General features: G+C 37.3%; 1 protein-coding gene across 1 annotated transcript in view; it reads left to right on the forward strand.

Moving 5' to 3' along the window:
* The window catches only part of LOC122435515 (testis-expressed protein 11-like), a 143074-nt gene that overhangs the window by 98469 nt on the left and 22460 nt on the right, over window positions 1-22145 (forward strand). The window contains exons 9-11 of the mRNA XM_043459717.1: window positions 5917-6068; window positions 8807-8892; window positions 16062-16199. Of these exons, the coding sequence (XP_043315652.1) occupies window positions 5917-6068; window positions 8807-8892; window positions 16062-16199 (376 nt within the window). The remainder of the gene's footprint in view (window positions 1-5916; window positions 6069-8806; window positions 8893-16061; window positions 16200-22145) is intronic.

Here is a 22145-nt window from a genome sequence, read left to right on the forward strand (position 1 = left end):
TTTAATATGCTGTCTAGGTTGGTCATAACTTTCCTTCCAAGGAGTAAGCGTCTTTTAATTTCATGGCTGCAGTCACCGTCTGCAGTGATTTGGGAGCCCAAGAGAATAAAGTCAGCCACTGTTTCCACTGTTGCCCCATTTATTTGCCATGAAGTGATGGGATCGGATGCCATGATCTTAGTTTTCTGAATGTTGAGCTTTAAGCCAACTTTTTCACTCTCATCTTTCACTTTCATCAAGAGGCTCTTTAGTTCCTCTTCACTTTCTGCCATAAGGGTGGTGTCATCTGCATATCTGAGGTTATTGATATTTCTCCCGGCAATCCTGATTCCAGCTTGTGCTTCCTCCAGCCCAGTGTTTCTCATGATGTACTCTGCATATAAGTTAAATAAGCAGGGTGACAATATATAGCCTTGACATACTCCTTTTCTGATTTGGAACCAGTCTGTTGTTCCATGTCCAGTTCTAACTGTTACTATCTGACCTGCATACAGGTTTCTCAAGAGGTAGGTCAGGTAGTCTGGCATTGCCATCTCTTTCAGAGTTTTCCACAGTTTATTGTGATCTACACAGTCAAAGGCTTTGGCATAGTCAATAAAATAGAAATAGATATTTTTCTGTAACTCTCTTGCTTTTTCAGTGATCCAGCAGATGTTGGCAGTTTGATCTCTGGTTCCTCTCCCTCTTCTAAAACCAGCTTGGATATCTGGAAGTTCACGGTTCATGTATTGTTGAAGCCTGGCTTGGAGAATTTTGAGCATTACTTTAGTAGCGTGTGAGATGAGTGCAATTGTGTGGTAATGTGAGCATTCTTTGGCATTGCCTTTCTTAAGGATTGGAATGAAAACTGATCTTTTCCAGTCCTGTGGCCACTGCTGAGTTTTCCAAATCTGCTGGCATAATGAGTGCAGCACTTTGACAGCATCATCTTTTAGGTTTTGAAATAGCTCAACTGGAATTCCCTCACCTCCACTAGCTTTGTTCATAGTGATGCTTCCTAAGGCCCACTAGACTTCACATTCCAGGATGTCTGGCTCTAGGTGAGTGTGAGTGATCACACCATCATGATTATCTGGGTTGTGAAGATCTTTTTTGTATAGTTCTTCTGTGTATTCTTGCCACCTCTTCTTAATATCTTCTGCTTCTGTTAGGTCCATACCATTTCTGTCTTTTTTTAAGCCCATTTTTGCATGAAATGTCCCCTTGGTATCTCTAATTTTCTTGAAGAGATCTCTAGTCTTTCCCATTCTATTGTTTTCCTCTTGTTTTTTCGCATTGATCACTGAGGAAGGCTTTCTTATCTCTCCTTGCTATTCTTTGGAACTCTGGATTCAAATGGGTGTATGTTTCCTTTTCTCCTTTGCACTTGGCTTCTCTTCTTTTCACAGCTATTTATAAGGCCTCCTCAGACAGCCATTTTGCTTTTTTGCATTTCTTTTTCTTGGGGATGGTCTTGATTTCTATCTTCTGTACAGTGTCACGAACCTCCATCCATAGTTCATCAAGCACTCTGTCAGATCTAGTCCCTTAAATCGATTTCTCACTTCCACTATATAGTCATAAGGGATTTGATTTAGGTCATACCTGAATGGTCTAGTGGTTTCCCCCACTTTCTTCAGTTTAAGTCTGAATTTGGCAATAAGGAGTTCATGATCTGAGCCACAGTCAGCTCCCAGTCTTGTTTTTGCTGACTGTAGAGAGCTTCTCCGTCTTTGGCTGCAAAGAATATAATCAATCTGATTTTGGTGTTGACCATCTGGTGATGTCCATGTGTAGAGTTGTCTCTTGTGTTGTTGGAAGAGGGTGTTTGCTATGACCAGTGCGTTCTCTTGGCAGAACTCTATTAGCCTTTGCCCTGCTTCATTCTGTACTCCAAGGCCAAATTTGCCTTTTACTCCAGGTGTCTCTTGACTTCCTACTTTTGCATTCCAGTCCCCTATAATGAAAAGGACATCTTTTTTGTGTGTTAGTTCTAAAAGGTCTTGTAGGTCTTCATAGAACCATTCAACTTCTGCCTCTTCAGTGTTACTGGTTGGGGCATAGACTTGGATTACCGTGATATTGAATGGTTTGCCTTGGAAATGAACAGAGATTGTTCTGTCGTTTTTTAGGTTGTATCCAAGTATTGCATTTCGGACTCTTTTGTTGACTATGATGGCTACTCCATTTCTTCTAGGGGATTCCTGCCCACAGTAGTAGATATAATGGTCATCTGAGTTAAATTCACCCATTCCAGTCCGTCTTAGTTCACTGATTCCTAGAATTTCGATGTTCACTCTTGCCATCTCCTGTTTGTCCAGTTCCAATTTGCCTTGATTCATGGACCTAACATTCCAGGTTCCTGTGCAATATTGCTTTTTACAGCATCGGACTTTGCTTCTATCACCAGTCCCATCCACAACTGGGTGTTGTTTTTGCTTTAACTCCATCCCTTCATTCTTTCTGGAGTTACTTCTCCACTGATCTCCAGTAGCATATTGGGCAGCTACCAACCTGGGAAGTTCCTCTTTCAGTATCCTATCACTTTGCCTTTTCATACTGCTCATGAAGTATGGGGTTCTCAAGGCAAGTATATTGAAGTGGTTTGCCATTCCCTTCAGATGGGTAGTTAATACCTGCTGCTGCTGCTGCTAAGTCTCTTCAGTCGTGTCTGACTCTGTGCAACCCCCTAGACGGCAGCCCACCAGGCTCCACCATCCCTGGGATTCTCCAGGCAAGAATACTGGAGTGGGTTGCCGTTTCCTTCTCCAATGCATGAAAGTGAAGTCGCTCAGTTGTGTCCAACTCTTAGCGACCCCATGGACTGCAGCCTACCAGGCTCCTCCGTCCATGGGATTTTCCAGGTAAGAGTACTGGAGTGGGTTGCCATTGCCTACCCATCTGAAATTCTTCCAAAATATTGCACAGAAAGGAACATTCCCAAGCTTATTCTGTGTAAGGCTACCATCACCCTGTTATCAAAACCAGACAAAGGTATCCCCTAAGGAAAGAAAATTATAGGCCAATATTGCTGATGAACATAGACTCAAAAACCGTCAACAAAATACTGGCAAACTACATACAAAAACACATTGAAAGAATCATACACTGTGATCAAGTGTGATTTATCCCACGGATGCATGGATTTTTTGATATATGCAAGTAAATCAATGTGATACACCACATTAGCAAATTGAAAAATAAATCTCATATGATATTCTCAATAGATGCAGAAAAGGGTTTTGACAGAGTTCAAAACCCATTATATTTCAATTGTTTAATTTTTTAAAGAAATTAAAAAATTTTTTTGTTGTAAAATATATAAAACATAAAACATACCATCTTAACTATTTTTAAGTATACAATTCATCAGTGTTAAGTACACTTAAATTGTTAAGAGTGTTAAGTTTACTCTTAAATTGTTAAGAGTAAACATTCATAGTGTTTAAAATTCATTAAGCAAACTCTTGAGCTCTTTTCATCTTGCAGAATTGCAACTTTGTACCCATTACGTAACAAGTCCCAGTTCTCCACTTTCCCCATCTGTGGAATATACCATTCTACTTTCTGTCTTTGAATTTGACTACTGTAGGTACCTCATATTAGTGAAATTATATACTATTTGTGCTTTTCCAACTATTGTATTTCACTTAGCATAGTATCCTCAAGTTTTACCGTGTTGTAGCATATGTCAGAATTTCCTCTTTAAAGGCTAAATAATATTCCTCTGTGTTATGTACTGCATTTTGTTTAATCATTTATCCATCGATGGAGACTTGTAATACTTCAACCTTTTGGCTATTGTGAACAATACTGATATGCCCTTGGGTGTAAAAATATTTCTTTGAGACTTTATTTTTGGTTATTTGGGCTTATACAAAGTAGAATTAGTAGATTAAATGGAAATTATTTTTAATTTTTTATAGGAATCACCATACTGGTTTGCATAGCAGCTATACGATTTTACATTCCCACCAATAGTACACAAGTTTACCCATTTTTCCATATTCTGGCCAACATTTTTTTTTGTTTTTTTGACAGTAGCTATTTTAATGGGTATGAGGTGGTATCATTGTGCTTTTGATTGCATTTCACTAATGGATTAGTCATATTGAGTATCTTTTCATGTGATTTTTGCCATTTATATATCTTTTGGGGGGAAAATGTCTATTCAACCTCTTTGCCCATTTAAAAGTTTGTTGAGTTTTGAAAGTGAAAGTTAGTCACTCAGTCATGTCCGACTCTTTCTGACCCCATGGACTGTAACCCACCACGCTCCTCTGTCCATGGAATTCTCCAGGAAAGAAGTTGGGTTGGGGTTGACATTTCCTTCTCCAGGGGATCTTCCTGACCCAGGGATCGAACCCAGGTCTTCCACACTGCAGGCAGACTCTTTACCAACTGAGCCACCAGGGAAATCCTTCTTTGCGAAAATGTCTATTCAACCTCTCTGCCCATTTTTAAGTCAGTTGGTTTTTTATTGTTGAGTTTATGTATCTGGATATTAACTGTGTATCAGATGTATGTTTTGCAGATATTCTCTCCCATTTCATAGGTTGCCTTTTCACCCTTTTGACTGTATTCTTTGATACACAAAATTTAAAAATTTTGACATAGTCCAGTTTATCTGTTATTAATTTTGTTATTTGTGCTTTTAGTGTCATATCAAAGAAATCATTGTCGAATCCAGTGTTACAAAGATTTTCCCCTATATTTTCTTCTATAAGTTTTATATTTTAGTTCTTCTGTTTAGGTCTTTGATCCATTTTGAGTTCGTTTTTTTATATGATGTAAGGTGATTTCATTAAAGAATGAAAAGAAAGAATTTCATTCTTTTGCTTATGGATATCCAATTGTCCCAGCACTATTTATTGAAAAAATGATTTTTTTTTCCTGCATGTAATGGTCTTGTCATCCTTGTTGAAAATCATTTGACCATATATGTGAGAATTTTTTTCTAAACTCTTATTTTATTCCATTGGTGTATATGTATCTTTATGCCGGTACCACACTATTTTGATTACTGTATCTTTGTAGTAAAATTTGAAATCATGAAGTATGAGTCCATCAGCTTTGTTCTTCTGTTTCAGGATTGTTTTGGCTCTTCTGGGTACCTTGATATTCTGTATAAGTTTAGGATGGAGTTTTCCATTTCTGCAAAAAATATCTTTGGGATGTTCACAGGGATTGCATTACATCTGTAGATCACTTTGGGTGTGTTAGCATCTTAAGAATACTAAGTCTTCCAATCCATGAACTCTTTGCATTTAACATAGTCATTATCTACTGTTATATTATTTGTGTAATGAAGCATAATTTTTAAAGGAGTTGTTGACCGAGGGAATTGGCAAATTTCTTTTTATTCTTTCAGTTTTATTAAGATATAATTGACATTCAGCACTATGTTAAGTTTAAAGTGTACAGCATAATGACTTGAGAAGATAGTCAAAAGGTACAAAGTTCCAGTTATAAAATAAATGAATATTGAGAATGTAACATACATGTTGACTGTAGTAAACAGTGCTCTATGGTATATTTGAAAGTTGCTTCTAGAGTAGATCGTAGAAGTTCTCATGACAAGGGAGTAGTAAATGTCTAATGTCTGTTTGTGTATCTTCACGTCATGGATCTCATGTTCCAGTATTTATAAATTGTCATCAGTTTTGGAGAAAAAGAATAAATTAGATATTAGTAGAGAGATGATTATCTGACTGTATATGTTTATAAGAAGAAAATGCTTGTGGCTTGATAAATTAAACAGGAACTGAATTAAATTCTTTGTTATTGACAAATAGTTTTGTTGAGATATTTAATGGTATTAAGCTCAAATATAGTTTTATCTTGCCTGTTTTGGTCATGCTGAAACAAATTTTAGGCTTATTAATTTAAAAAAAGTTGTTTTATTCACACCACTTAAAATTGTGTTTTCTTGAACAGAGAATCTGTTGGATTTTATTTCCTGAAGATTATCTGTGAACATTTTAAGTCATCAGAAGATACTAGTAAAGCTCAACTACTCCACATTGACATGCTTTTACAAAGGAAGGAAGAATTGTTTGCAAAGGAGAAGATTGAAGAAATCATTATAGGTCAGTAGTATTTTTGCAGATGTTTTAGAAAAGTGTTACTATGCATGTCCTTCTGAGATGGATATCAGAACAGTAAAAAAATCCTTAGATCAACAGATTTTTTTTCTTTTTCTCACTTACTATTTTTCCTCCCTAATATCCTTTAACTATAACGATTCACCTAACCAGATTCCTCCTATGTGGTAAGCCAGGATGAAAACTAAACAAAAATAACAAAATATCAACAAAAATAGACTCAGCTTTAAACTCATCTGTAATGGAGAATTGTGAGGTTAGAAGCCTAATTTCATGTTTCAGTTTGTCTACCTTCAGGCAAGTCAGTAATATCTCTGGATCTTGGTTTTTTCCAACTATATAATGAAGGTTGTGAACTACATTCCTCGTTTTTTATTTCTTTTTAGCAGCAGTAGCATCCCTTGTGATGCAATCTTATGTGAACCCTGCCCCCAATAAAACAGACTAGAGTTGTAGCTAAAGCAAAGATGTAGAGCCAAATCTCAGCATTCCATTAATCCCCCATCTCTCTGTAGAACCTTATACTCTGAAGAACACAGATAGTATGAACTCTTTCTTAGAAAATTCTTACCCTAATCTGTTCTTTCAACTCTATACATTTAGAGATATTACTGGAACGATAGTCACTAATGTTAACACTGGGATTTATTCTGAGTGGTGGAAGTTTTGGTGATTTGTTGCTTTTTTGTTGTTTACCAGATTGCTTCAATTTTATAAGTATGAATCATGTTTTATAAAAACAAAGGCATTGATTTTTAAAGGAAATCTTTTGACTAGATAATCTCTGAGTCTTTTGAACTCTAGATTCTATGAAATGTATTTTACTGATGGCACTTTTCCTCCATATCCTCACTAAGAATCCAGTTATTTTTAGACCCAGTGTTGATAAGCTTGGTTATGTGATTTTCCAACCCTCGGCTTTTTTTTTTTCAACCCTCAGCTTTTTAATGGTAGCATATTATAAAGGGAGAAAGGACCTACAAGGAAATATAAAGATATCCTGATCACAAGGGAGGGAAAAACCTTATAAATTGTATAAAACCATTTAAAATACTTTCAAAAGTATAATAATATGTACTATATAATAATTACTGAATTCATCATTATGATATCCTAACAGTATAATAAAATACAATGGCTGTTATTGTTGACCTTGAATAGTCTAAAAATAGTTAAATTGTGCTTCATAAACTAGAAAGTATGTTTAAAATAAATAAATTAAAAAAAAAAGAAGACTAGATATATTTATGAATAATAGCTCCCCACCACTGAAGGCTGGAAGAGCCGCTCTGGGAGGATCTGGCTGAGATGAAAGTGTTTCATGTTGTTTTCTCTCATTGTATCAGAGATCCAGGTGGTAAAATGGACTTTTTTCTTGGTTTGTTTCCTGAGCATTTTTCTTTCTTTTAAAACATTACTCATTAAAAAAAATTATTAAAAAGAAAAACCTAATTCTTAAAACATGATTTTTAGAAAAATTAAGAACCTTAAGTGATTTAGATTTCTTAAAAATATTTTATGTTTGATGAAAGTAAACTGCCAGGTAACTAGAAAACTTTATTATCTAGAATAACTAATTTTCCATGATTACAGTTAGCCAAAGTTGTATTATGGTATCTAATTATACATTTATACTTTCAAAGTATTATAATATTTTAGGTACATACTTTACAGGGCTTTTTACTTTCATGTGACTAGTTTTGAGTAAGTCGTGAAACAAACTTTGTCTGCTGACTGGGTTGAGGGGTCAGACTCTGTTTTCTTTTTTTTTAATATAAACTTAATTATTTTAATTGGAGGCTAATTACTTTACAGTTTTGTAGTGGTTCTGCCATACACTGACATGAATCCGCCACAGGTGTACATTTGTTACCCATCCTGAACCCCCCTCCCACCTCCCTCCCCATCCCATCCCTCTGGGTCATCCCAGTGCACCAGCCCCGAGCACCCTGTCTCATGCATCGAACCTGGACTGGTGATTCATTTCACATATGATGATATACATGTTTCAATGCCATTCTCCCAAATCATCCCACCCTCACCCTGTCCCACAGAGTCCAAAAGACTGTTCTGTACATCTGTGTGTCTTTTGCTGAGAGGCTCTGTTTTCTAATCGAGACTTTTGTGGAAATTGATTGTGACAAAGGGGTGGAATTGAAAGGGGTATAGAATTCTAGTATAGATTAAACTTTACTTTAGTGTGTGCTAATGTATTTGAACCCTGTAAATGTCTAGACCAGAAACAATCAGACATGAGTTACAATTTAAAGTAATAGAGTTTATGTGTAAACATGGTCTTAAAGTATTTTACAAAGGCTTTAAGGTATAATTGGCCTTTTCTGGTGAACTTGAACTGATCTAGTTAGTATATAATAGTATAAACACTTCTTATTAATGATTTCTAGCATTGCTGTCTGTTCACTGATAATAACATTAAGGCACCAGATGATGATCAAATTTGGAACATAGAAAATACATTAAAAAGAAACTGGGCTGGAAAACTATTACAGACTGATGGGCAAATTACAGTGATTCTAGCAAACTCTGATTGTATTATATAATCAATTTTGCTAGTAAATCTAAAATTGATGATGAAAACCTGTCTGAATGTGGTTGTGTTTGTAGCCATTATGTAAAGATTATAGGTTCTGAATACAGTTATTGCTCTTTATTTAATGTGATAGATCTTGATTCTTGTTTTTAGAGCTTGTTTTTTTTTTCAGGTCACCAAACAGGAAAACCACTGGCATCAGAATTAATAGGCTATTTCCACAGCATTATTTGGAAACAAGCTGCCAGAAGTTACGAGGTTGGGGAATAATCTATTTTTATTCTTTATATTCTTTCTTCACACTAACAAATAAAATAATGTGTTCACTATAAAAATCATAGAGCATCAAATACTTAATAATCTCTTTCTGCTTATATACTATTAAATGTAATGCAGAACATTAATGGGAAGTGGACAAGAATTTATTTAAAAATGCTAAGATGTGATTCATCCGCACTGGGAGTTTGTTGTTGTTCAGTCGCTAAGTCAGTGTCTGATTCCTTGCAACACCATGAACTGCAGCACACGACTTCCCTGTCCTTCACTATCTCCCAGAGTTTGTTCAAATTCAAGTCGGTTGGTGATGCTATCCTACCATCTCATCCTCTGCTGCCCTCTTCTCCTTTTGCCTTCAGTCTTTCCCAGCATCAGGGTCTTTTCCAATAAGTCAGCTCTCCGCGGTCTTTCAATGACTGTTAAGGGTTGATTTTCTTCAGGATTGACTGGTTTGATCTCTTTGTAGTCCAAGGGACTCTCAACAGTCTTCTCCAGCATCACAATTCAAAAGCATCAATTCTTTGGCGCTCAGCCTTCTTTATGGTCCAACTCTCACATCCATACATGACTATGGGAAAAACCATAGCTTTGACCCATACAGACCTTTGTCGGCCAAGTAATGTCTGCTTTTTAATACGATGTCTAAATTTGTCATACTTTTCCTTCCAAGGAGCAAGCATCTTTTAATTTCATGGCTATAGTTACTGTCCACAGTGATTTTAGAGCCCAATAAAAGAAAATCTGTCAATGTTTCCACTTTTTCCCCTTTTATTTGCCATGAAGGGATGGGACCAGATGCCATGATCTTAGTTTTTTGAATGCTGAATTTTAAGCCAGCTTTTTCACTCTCCTCTTTTACCTTTATCAAGAGATTCTTTAGTTCCTCTTCGCTTTCTGCCATAAGGGTGGTATCATCTGCATATCTGAGATTGTTGCTATTTCTCCCAGCAATCTTGATTCTAGCTTGTGATTCATCCAGCCCTGCATTTCACATGATATACTCTGCATATAAGTTAAATAAACGGGGTGACAATATACAGCCTTGTCATATTCCTTTCCCAATTTTGAACCAGGCAGTTGTTCATGTCCAATTCTAACTGTTGCTTCTTGACCCACATACAGATTTCACAGGAGACAGGTAAGGTGGTCTGGTATTCCCATCTCTTTAAAAATTTTCCTGTTTGTTGTGATCCACACAGGCAAAGGCTTTACATAGTCAATGAATCAAAGTAGACATTTCTCTGGAACTCCCTTGCTTTCTCCATGCTCCAATAGATGTTAGTAATTTGATCTCTGGTTCCTCTGCCTCTTGAAAACCCAGCTTGTATATCTGGAAGTTCTTGGTTCACATACTGCTGAAGCCTAGCTTGAAGGATTTTGAGCATAACCTTGCTAACATTGAAATGAGGACAATTGTATCATGGTTTGAGCATTCTTTGGTGGTGCCCTTGTTTAGGACTGTAATGAAAACTGACCTTTTCCAGTCCTGTGGCCACTACTGAGCTTTCCAAATTTGCTGGCATGTTGAGTGTACCACTTTAACAGCTTCATCTTTTAGGATTTTAAGTAACTCAGTTGAAATTCTGTCACTTCCATTGTATACATATACCATATTTTCTTTTCTTTTTTTTTTTTCACTCTTTAAAAAAACTGCTTTATTGGGACCTAAGTTACATGCCATAAAATTTTACAATTTTGTAGTTTTTAGAATATGCAGAATTGTATAACCCATCACCACTATCTAATTCCAGAACTTTTTTTTGTCATTATTTTTTTGTGACAACTCTGGGTGTTTTTCTGCACTCTTATCAGGCTTCGCATGGTGAAGTCAGTCTATTAAGAAGGAAAAGTCTATTAAAAGAACTCTATTGAGACTTCCCTGGTGGTTCAGAACTGAGGGGGAGCTAAGATCTCACAAGCCACAAGGCATGGCCAAAAAAAATCAGACCTCTATTAACCTGTGTTAAGTTTTAAGAAAGCTATATTTATTTGGTGACTTGGAGCATCATACTTTTTTTTTTTTTTTTTTAATTTTTTTTATTTTTTTTTTTTCCAGTGGGTTTTGTCATACATTGATATGAATCAGCCATAGATTTACACTTATTCCCCATCCCGATCCCCCCTCCCATCTCCCTCTCCACCCGATTCCTCTGGGTCTTCCCAGTGCACCAGGCCGGAGAACTTGTCTCATGCATCCCTCCTGGGCTGGTGATCTGTTTCACCATAGATAGTATACATGCTGTTCTTTTGAAACATCCCACCCTCACCTTCTCCCACAGAGTTCAAAAGTCTGTTCTGTATTTCTGTGTCTCTTTTTCTGTTTTGCATATAGGGTTATCGTTACCATCTTTCTAAATTCCATATATATGTGTTAGTAGAGCATCATACTTTTATAAGTAATTTTGTTTCATTTGTGATTTCTCCTAAATCAGGCAGTGCTGTGTGCTTAGTTGCTCAGTCATGTCCAACTCTTTGTGACCTCATGAACTGTAGCCCACCAAGCTCCTCTGTTCATGGGGATTCTCTAGGCAAGAATACTGGAGTGGGTTGCCATGCCCTCCTCCAGGGGATCTTCCTAACTCAGGGATTGAACCCAGGTCTCCCGTCTTGCAGGTGGATTCTTAACCATCTGAGCCACCATGGAAGCCCAAGAATACTGGAGTGGGTATCCTATCCCTTCTCCAGAGGATCTTCCCGGCCCTGGAAGTGAACTGGGGTCTCCTGCATTGCAGGTGGATTCTTTACCAGCTGAGCTACCAGGGAAGTTCAAAATCAGCCTAGTAATTCTGTCTTTATTCATGAAACCCAGTATCATCTAGAGTCATCAGAAAATATTTTCATTGATCAAAAGGTGTTATTGTTATAAAGAATACATGGGAAAGGAAGGGTCCTATTTCTAGTAATTGCTGGGAAGTTCCTTTTCAAAAGTGGTAAATTTCCTTTTTTTTTTTTTCTTCATTTATTTTTATTAGTTGGAGGCTAACCACTTCACATATTTTCTTTATCCACATTCATCAGTAAATGACAGGTTACTTTGTTTCCACACCTTGGCTTGCTGTAATGGACATTTGAGTACAAATATCTCTTTGAGATAATAATTTCACTTTCTTTCGATATATACACAGAAATGGGATTACTGAATTGTAGTTCTATTTTTAATTTCTTGAGAAATCTGCATACTGTTTTCCATAGCGGCCATACCAGTTTACACTCCCACCAACAATATACAAGGTTTACCTTTTCTCTACATCCTCCCTACCATTTGTTAATCTTGTCTTTTTGATGCTAGCCATTGTGACAGCTGTGAGGAGATATCTCACTGTGATTTTGGTTTGCATTGCCCTGATGGTTAGTGATGCTGAGCACCTTTTCATGTACCTATTGGCCATTTGTGTATCTTCTTTGGAAAAGCTTGCCCAGATCCTTAGCACATTTTTAATGGAGTTTTAGGGATTTTTGTTGGTTTGTTTCTGTTTCTGTTTTTATTTTTTGCTACTGAGTTGTAGAAGTTACTTATATATTTTGGGTAATTCCATATTGAATATGTCAGTCAGTTCAGATCAGTTGCTCAGTTGTGTCCCACTCGTTATGACCCCATGGACTGAGGAAGGCCAGGCTTCCCTGTCCATCATCAACTCCCAGAGCTTGCTCAAACTCATGTCCCTTGAATTGGTGATGCCATCCAGCCATCTCATCCTCTGTTGTCCCCTTCTCTTCCTGCCTTCAATCTTTCCCAGCACCAGGGTCTTTTCAAATGAGTCAGTTCTTTGCATCAGGTGATCAAAGTATTGGAGCTTCAGATTCAGCATCAGTCCTTCCAATGAATATTCAGGGCTGATTTCCTTTAGAATGGACTGGTTTCATCTCCTTGCAGTCCAAGGGACTCTCAAGAGTCTTGTCCAATACCACAGTTCAAAAGCATCAGTTCTTTGGTGCTCAGCTTTCTTTAAGGTCCAACACTCACATGCATACATGACCACTGGAAAAACCAAAGCTTTCACTAGACGGACCTTTGTTGGCAAAGTGTTGTCTCTGCTTTTTAATATGCTGTCTAGGTTGGTCATAGCTTTTCTTTCAAGGAGCAAGTATCCTTCCATTTCATGGCTGCAGTCACCATCTGCAGTGATTTTGGAGCCCAAGAAAATGAAGTTTCTTACTGTTTCCATTGTTTTCCCATCTATTTGCCATGAAGTGATGGGACCAGATGCCACAATCTTAGTTTATTGAATGTTGAGTTTTAAGCTGGCTTTTTCACTCTCCTCTTTCACTTCATCCAGAGGCTCTTTAGTTCCTCTTCACTTTCTGCCATGAGGGTGGTGTTATCTGCGTATCTGAGGTTATTGGTATTTCTCCTTGCAGTCTTGATTCCAGCTTGTGCTTCATCCAGCCCTGAATTTCCGATGATGTACTCTGCATATAAGTTAAATAAGCAGGGTGACAATATACAGCCTTGACATACTCCTTTCCCATTTTGGAACCAGTCTGTTGTTCCATGTCTGGTTCTAACTGTTGCTTCTTGACCTGCATACAGATTTCTCAGGAGGCAGGTAACGTGGTCTGGTATTCCAATCTCTTTAAATAAGAGTTTTTCACATTTTGTTGTGATCCACACAGTCAAAGACTTTGGCATAGTCAATAAAGCAGAAGTAGATGTTTTTCTGTAACTCTCTTGCTTTTTCTGTGATCCAACAGATGTGGGCAATTTGATCACTGGTTCCTCTGCCTTTTCTAAATCCAGCTTGAAAATCTGGAAATTCTTGGTTCATGTATTGTTGAAGCCTCGCTTGGAGAATTTTGAGCATTACTTTGCTAGCGTGTGAGATGGTACAATTGTACAGTAGTTTGAACATTCTTTGACATTCCCTTTCTTTGGGATTGGAATGGAAAGTGACCTTTTCCAGTCCTGTGGCCACTGCTGAGTTTTCCAAATTTGCTGGCATATTGGGTTCCGCAATTCCACAGCATCATCTTTTAGGATTTGAAGTAGCTCAGCTGGAATTCCATCACCTCCACTAGCTTTATTCATAGTGATGCTTCCTAAGGCTCACTTGACCTCACACTCCAGGATGTCTGGCTCTAGGTGAGTGATCACACCATCGTGATTATCTGGATCATTAAGACCTTTTTTGTATAGTTCTTCTGTGTATTCTTGCCACCTCTTCTTATTATCTTCTGCTTCTGTTAGGTCCATACCATTTCTGTCATTTATTGTGCCCATCTTTCCGTGAAATGTTCCCTTGGTATCTCTGATTTTCTTGAAGAGATCTTTAGTGTTTCCCATTCTGTTGTTTTCCTCTATTTCTTTGCATTGATCGCTGAAGAAGACTTTCTTATCTATCCTTGCTATTCTTTGAAACTCTCATTCAGATGAGTTTCTCTTTCCTTTTCTCCTTTCCCTTTAGCGTCCCTTCTTTTATCAGGTATTTATAAGTCTTCCTCAGACAACCATTTTGCCTTTTTGCATTACTTTTTTGGGGGTATGATCTTGATCCCTGCCTCCTGTATAATGTCACGAACCTCCATCCATCGTTCTTCAGGCACTCTGTCTATGAGATCTAATCCCTTGAATCTATTTGTCACTTCCACTGTATAACCATAAGGGATTTTATTTAGGTCATACCTGAATGGCCTAGTGGTTTTCCCTACTTTGTTCAATTTAAGTCTGGATTTTTCAATAAGGAGTTCATGATCTGAGCCACAGTCAACCTCCCAATCTTATTTTTGCTAACTGTATAGAGCTTCTCCATCTTTGGCTGCAAAGAATATAATCAATCTGATTTTAATATTGACCATTTGGTGAAGTCCATGTGTAGAGCTGCCTCTTGAGTTGTTGAAAGAAGGTGTTTGCTATGACCAGTGCGTTCTCTTGGCAATACTCTGTTAGCCTTTGCCCTGCTTCATTTTGTACTCCAAGGCCAAATTTGCCTGTTACTCCAAGTATCTCTTGACTTATTACTTTTGCCTTCCAGTCCCCTATGATGAAATGGAAATCTTTTTTGGGGGTTAGTTCTAGAAGGTCTTGTGGGTCTTTATAGAACCATTCAACTTCAGTTTCTTTGGCATTACTGGTCAGGACATAGACTTGGATTACTGTGATACCGAATGGTTTGCCTTGCAAACGAACAGTGATCATTTTGTCGTTTTTGAGATTGCACCCAAGTACTGCATTTTGGGCTCTTGTTGAGTATGATGGCTACTCCATTTCTTCGAAGGGATTCTTGCCCACAGTAGTAGATATAATGGTCATCTGAATCAAATTCGCCCATTCCAGTCCATTTTAGTTCACTGATTCCTAAAATGTCACTGTTCACTCTTGCCATTACCTGCTTGACCATGTCCAATTTACCTTGATTCATGGACCTAGCATTCCAGGTTCCTATGCAATATTGTTCTTTACAGGATTGGAATTTACTCCCATCACCAGTCACATCCGCAACTGGGTATTGTTTTCGCTTTTTCTCTGTCTCTTCATTCTTTCTAGAGTTATTTCTCCACTCTTCTCCGGTAGCATACTGGGCACCAACTGACCTGGGGAGTTCCTCTTTCTGTGTCCTATGTCTTTGCCTTTTCATACTGTTCATGGGGTTCCTAAGGCAAGAATACTGAAGTGGTTTGCCATTCCCTTCTCCAGTGGACCACGGTTTGTCAGAACTCTCCACCATGACCCATCCATCTTGAGTGACTCTACATGGTATGGCTCATAGTTTTATTGAGTTAGACAAGGCTGTGCTCCATGTGATCAGTTTGATTAATATTCTGTGATTGTGGTTTTCATTCTGTCTGACCTCGGACAGGTAAGGATAAGAGGCTTATGGCAGCTTCCTGTTGGGAGATACTAACTGTGGGGTAAACTGGGTCTTGTTCTGATGGGTCATATTCTGATTGAATATGTAGTTTGCAGGCATTTTCTCTAATTTCATATATTGCCTTTTAATTTTGTTGATGTGAGGGAAGAAGAGAGAATATTGATTGCCACTATGACATATTCATCAAGGCTGGTAATAAAATGCACTTAGCATCCAACTAAAGATGTGTTTTATTTGACTAAAAATTTAAGCATTACCATTTTTTGTTTCTAGAGATGACTTGGACCAATTAGGATCAAATGTAGAGATATCTCTGTAATTTTGTTATTTCTTTTTAAACTTTAGGTACAAAATTTTGATGATGCTTTGCACTGGTACTGTTATTCTCTGAGATTTTATGCAGCTGATCAATCTGATCTGGACTTGGCCAAGCTACAGAGGAACATGGCTTCTTGTTACCTGCATTTGGGACAATTTGATAAGGTCTTTTGATTTATGTTTTTTTCAAAGATAGCATATGTTGTTACAGGCAGTGCCAGAGAGATAATTACAATGTGATATCTTGACTGTTAGGTTAGGATATCTGAGAGTTCCTTCATACAGGACAAAGCCAAATTGGTAATTTCCTGACACACACACTATGAACATTAATAAGTAGAACTTCCGAATAGGAGAAAGAATTTATAGACTCTTAATTCCATTGCTTACTGTTTATTTTTAACACTCTGTTCTGAAAGGTAGTGTATCATTGGAATTCATGAACAGGGTTATCTGCTACTAACCATCTGCAGTATTGTCCTTTGAAGCAGAATAAATTTTAAGGTAAACACTTTTTTGGTGAAGCATTCAGTTTGAACAGATATTTGGATGAAATATCATTCTTTTACTTTCTGGGTTAGCTCTTGCCTTTCTACCACTCTTTAAAAAGTTCAGCAATTGATTTCTTATCAGGACAAAATTCTAGAAGGTAAAATAGATAAAACTCGTTTGAGGATAGAGCCATTCGTACTTCCCAAAGCAATTGGGACATTTCTTCCTTTGCTTATCATAATAGTATGCACATGATGGGAAGGGAGTATATTGCCTTGTCGTAGGACAAAGAAACGGGATGGACAAGTATAGACCCAGTATGAAGGTTTTGGTTGCTTTTTAAGTTTTAATGACAAATTTAGGGGAAAATATGTGATTAAAGATGGTAATTCTAGACACTTTTCTTTGAAGATTTGTTTACTTTGAAGGATTATTTGTTTGAATGAATACTTAAGATTTTCTTTCACAAGAGTATTTACCATTTAATTTGTTATAAATTCACAGTCCTGAAAGAGAAGTTGAAAGTTTATTTACCTTATTGTATTTCTACACAGGCTAACATTTAATTGTTTCAGAAAGATAGTTGACTACTATTTATTTAAAGACCTGAAAAGATGTCACATAGATTTTGTTACCTAATTAATTATATTTCTGCTCAGAATAGCATTAACTATTTCAGAAAGATAATTTCCCACTGCTTACTTAAAGACATATAAAAAAGAGAATCACAAAGCTTTTGTGACTTCTATGATTTGTGTTAATCTGGCAGATTGAGAAGTACTGAGACCTAGAGCTGGGAGATGGATACATCTGCAGGCCAAGGAGGGATATCTCATCAGCTCATCAAGATGGATAGAATATAGTATGAGATACTGTAATAGTCTCTGAAGTTACAGAGATGAACAAGTTGCCTTCAGCTCAGTAAAGCAGTTGGCATCAGGGTATCCTAATGAACAAATCAGAAGATTATGGCAGCGGGGAAAATTTAAGTTGGAAAGATTCCATAAGTCAGGCACATAGGTGGTTGGTATCACATAAGCTCATCAATCAGTTAACAGGTCTTCAGTCACTGAGATTTGGACTCAGATGCAGGGCTAAAATCTTTACATCACTGGGCGTATGTGTAGATAGATTGAAAAAAGCAAGGTCAAGCTCCAAACCTCAAGTGACTGGGATTCGTGGCTCTAAAGAGTGGAGCTCAGGCATGGGGAGCCAGAATGTTCTTATCTTTTGACACAGTAATTGTTTTACTGAAATAATCTAAAATACGGAGGGGATAATCTCTGCACTTAATAGTGTTCCTCATATCATTATTTACAATAGCGAAAAATTAAGAACAATATAAATACTCAGTAATAAAGAAATATATAGATGAATTATGATAAATCTACTAGATGGAATATTATTCAGTCATTTAAGATAGTGATCATGGACTTCCCTGGTGGCCCAGTGGTTAAGACTCCACCTGCCAACACAGGGGACATAGGTTTGATTCTTGGTCCAGGAAGGGTCTACATTTCTCAGGACAACTAAGCCTGCACGCCACAACTACTAAAGTCCACACAATAAAACAATAAATACTCGAGTCACAAAACAATAAATACTGTTATGATTCCACTTATAAAGAGGTACCTCAAGTCACAAAACAATAAATACTGTTATGATTCCACTTATAAGAGGTACCAAGAGTAGTCAAACTTATGGATATAGAAAGCAGAATGGTGGTTGACAGAGTCTGGGGAAAAGGAAAATGGAGTTGTTATTTAACAGGTATAGAATTTCAGTTTTTCAAGATGAAAAAAGTTCAGGAATTGGTTGCACAATGATGTAAATGTACTTGATACTACTGAATTTTACATTTAAAAATAGTTAAGATGGTAAATTTTATTGTTTGGAAAACAATCCAGCAGTTCCTCAAAAATAAAACAGAGTTACTATATGACCAGCAAATTCACTCTTAGGTACATACCTAGAAGAAATGACAGAAACCAAGAAAATTTCTGTAAAGCAATTATCCTTCAATTAAAAAATAAATTTTTTAAAATATGTAAAACCTGTACACGAATGTTCATAGCAGCATTACTTTTAAGACATTCATTCTCCTCAGATTTATATATGGATTTAATATAATCCTTATTAAAATATCAGCAGGGCTTTTTTTTACTTGGATTAATACTTTTTTTAATTAGAGGATAATTACTTAACAATATTGTGATGGTTTTTGCCATACATCAACATGAACTGGCCATAGGTATATATATGTCCCCTCCCTCTTGACCCCTCCTCCCACCTCCCTCCCCATCCCACCCCTCTAAGTTATCACAGAGCACCAGCTTTGGGTTTTCTGTGCAATACATCCAACTCCCACTGGCTATCTATTTTACATATACTAGCGTATATGTTTCAATGCTATTCTCTCAAATCATCTCACCCTGTCCTTCCCTCACTGTGTCCAGAAGTCTATTTTTAGACACAAACAGCAAAGTCTGCGTCTCCTTTGCTGCCCTGTAAATAGGATCATCAATACTATCTTTCTAGATTCCATATATATGCATTAATACACGATATTCGTCTTTCTCTTTCTGACTTACTTCACTCTGTATAATAGGCTCTGGGTTGATCCACCTCATTAGAACTGACTCAAATGCATTCCTTTTTATAGCTGAATAATATTCCATTATTGATGAACCGTGATGCTGGGAAAGATTGAAAGCAAAAGAAAAGGGTGGCAGAGGAAAAAAAAAAAAGGGTGGCAGAGGATGAGACAGTTGGATAGCATCACCAATTCAATGGACATGAACTTGGGCAAACTCTGGGAGATAGTGAGGAACAGGGAGTGGTGGTGTGCTACAGTCCATGGAGTTGCAAAGAGTCAGAAATGACTTAGTGACTGAAAAACAATATTCCTTTGTGTACATGTACCACAACTTCCTTATCCATTCATCTGTCAGTGGACATCTAGGTTGCTTGCATGTCGTAGATATTGTAAACAGTGCCATATCAACATTATTTATAGCAGCCAAAAGGTATAAACAGCCCAAATGTTCATCAACAGATGAATGAATATACAAAATGTGACACAGTCAAAGAATGAAATATTATTCAGCCATAAAAGGTAATGAGTTACAGTTACATGCTACAACATGTAAGAACTTGGAAAACATTATGCTAAGGGAAGATCCCCTGGAAAAGGTAAAGGCTACCCACTCCAGTATTCTGGCCTGGGGGTCGCAAAGAGTCTGACACAACTGAGCAACTTGCACTTTCACTTTCACGTGAAAGAAGTCAGTCCCAAAAGACCACATATTGTATAATTCCATTTATATAATATGTCCAGAATAGGCAAATCCATAGGGACAGAAAGTAGATTAGAAGCTGTCTAGAGCTGGAGAAGAGAAAAGGAAACAGAGAGTGTGTTTCTTTCTGGGGTGATGAAAATGTTCTAAAGTTCACTTTGGTGATGAGTATACAACTCTGTGAAATACTAAAAATTATTGAAATGTAGAATTGGGTAAATTATATGGCATATGAATCATATATAAAGCTACATACGTGTGTGTGTGTGTGTGTTAGTCACTCAGTCATGTCCGACTCTTTGCGACCCCGTGGACTGTAGCCTTCCAGGCTCCTCTGCCCATGGGATTCTCCATTCAATAATACTGGAGTGGGTTGCTGTGTCCTTCACATGAAAGATATTTACAATAAACTTTCTTCTCACCTTTCCATTTGTACAGTCACCTAAATGGAAGGATCTGCCCAAGGTAAACATTTTCAAAATGTTTCAGAACCTCATTTCAGAACCTCAAGGCAATTTCAAAATTAAGTGACAGACTTCCAATTAAACACTAGGAAAAAAAATACCCTCCCCCCCAAAAAAGCACTACCTCCGAAGGTTTATATTCAACTGAGTTCCCCACTACTAGGTAGTTTCTTATTTTACTGCAAAAGGAAGGAAAAGAGAATTACTAGTAAGTGACTAACTACTATGTACAAGATGGGTTTAGAAAAAGCAAAGGAACCAGAGATCAAATTGCCAACATCCGTTAGATCAAACAGAAAGCAAGGGAATTTTAGAAAAACATCTTCTGCTTCATTGACTATGCTAAAGCCTTTGACTGTGTTAATCACAACTGTGGAAAATTATTAAAGAGATAGGAATACTAGACCATCTTACGTGTCTCATGAGAAACTTGTATGCAGGCGAGAAGTAACAATTACAACTGGACATGGAACAACTGACTGGTTCAAAACTGAGAAAGGAGTATGACAAGGCTGTATATTGTCACCCTGTTAACTTACATGCAGAGTACATCATGCAAAATGTAGGGCTGAATTAATCACAAGCTGGAATTAAGACTGCCAGGAGAAATATCAACAATCTCAGATAAGCAGATGACACCACCCTAATGGCAGAAAGAGAAAAACTAAAGAGCCTCTTGATGAGGGTGAAAGAGGAAAGTGAAAAAGCTGGCTTAATTCAAAAAACTAAGATCATGGCATCTGGTCCCATCACTTCATGGCACGTAGAAGGGGCTCCAAAATCACTGTGGATGGTGAACACAGCCATGAAATTAGAAGATGCTTGCTCCTTGGAATAAAAGCTATATAACAAATCTCAACAGCATATTAAAAGCAGAGACATCACTTTGCCAACAAAGGTCTATATAGTCAAAGCTATGGTTTTTCCAGTAATCATGTACAGGTGTGACTGCTGGACCCATAAAGAAGGCTGAGCGCTGAAGAACTGATGCTTTCAAACTGTGGTGCTGGGGAAGACTCTTGAGAGTCCCTTGGCCTGCAAGGAGATCAAACCAGTTAATCCTAAAGGAAACCAACCCTGAATGTAATGATGCTGAAGCTGATGCTCTAGTACTTTGGCCACCTCATTCAAAGAGCTGACTCATTAGAAAAGGCCCTGAAAGACTGAAAGCTAAAGGAGAAGGGGGCAGGAGAGAATGAGACGGTTAGATAGCATCACAGACTCAGAGGACATGAATCTGAACAAACTCCAGGAGACAGTGAAGGACATGGGAGCCTGGCATGCCACAGTCCATGAGTCATAAAGTCAGACACGACTTAGCAACTGAACAACAACAACCCAGGACCTTAAATATGTTATTTTGTTCACTATTCATAACAACGTTGGGAGGTGGGTTTTATTGTTCTCCTTTTAACATATGAGAAGAGTGAAGCCTAGAGAGGTTAAATAGCACATATTAAATTTGAGACATTTTTCCATTGATTTCTATGTATTTAGATATCATGTTAATCATGAAGATTGTTTATACATTAATTAAAACAGTGAATCATCAAAACTTATCATAAAAAAAACTTATCATAAAATTATTTTTATACCAACCTGACAATCCTGTATGTCAGCCATAGACTCTCTGTTGATATTCCCTATATCCATGAAGATTCTCTCAATTGCCTCATGTGTGCTAGGTGTAACGTCTCTTGCAATTAGGTTTTCAACAGCTTCTGAAATAACAATAAAAGATAAAAGTGACATGAAGTATCAACATTGGCTGAAACTAGCAAATCATTCTGAAATCTGTTCCTACAGCATGAAGAAACTTCAATGATCCTTACAGTAAAACTGAACTGGAGATAAAGTTT

Source organism: Cervus canadensis, chromosome X (assembly GCF_019320065.1).
Source record: "Cervus canadensis isolate Bull #8, Minnesota chromosome X, ASM1932006v1, whole genome shotgun sequence".
Classification (NCBI taxonomy): Eukaryota; Metazoa; Chordata; class Mammalia; order Artiodactyla; family Cervidae; genus Cervus; species Cervus canadensis.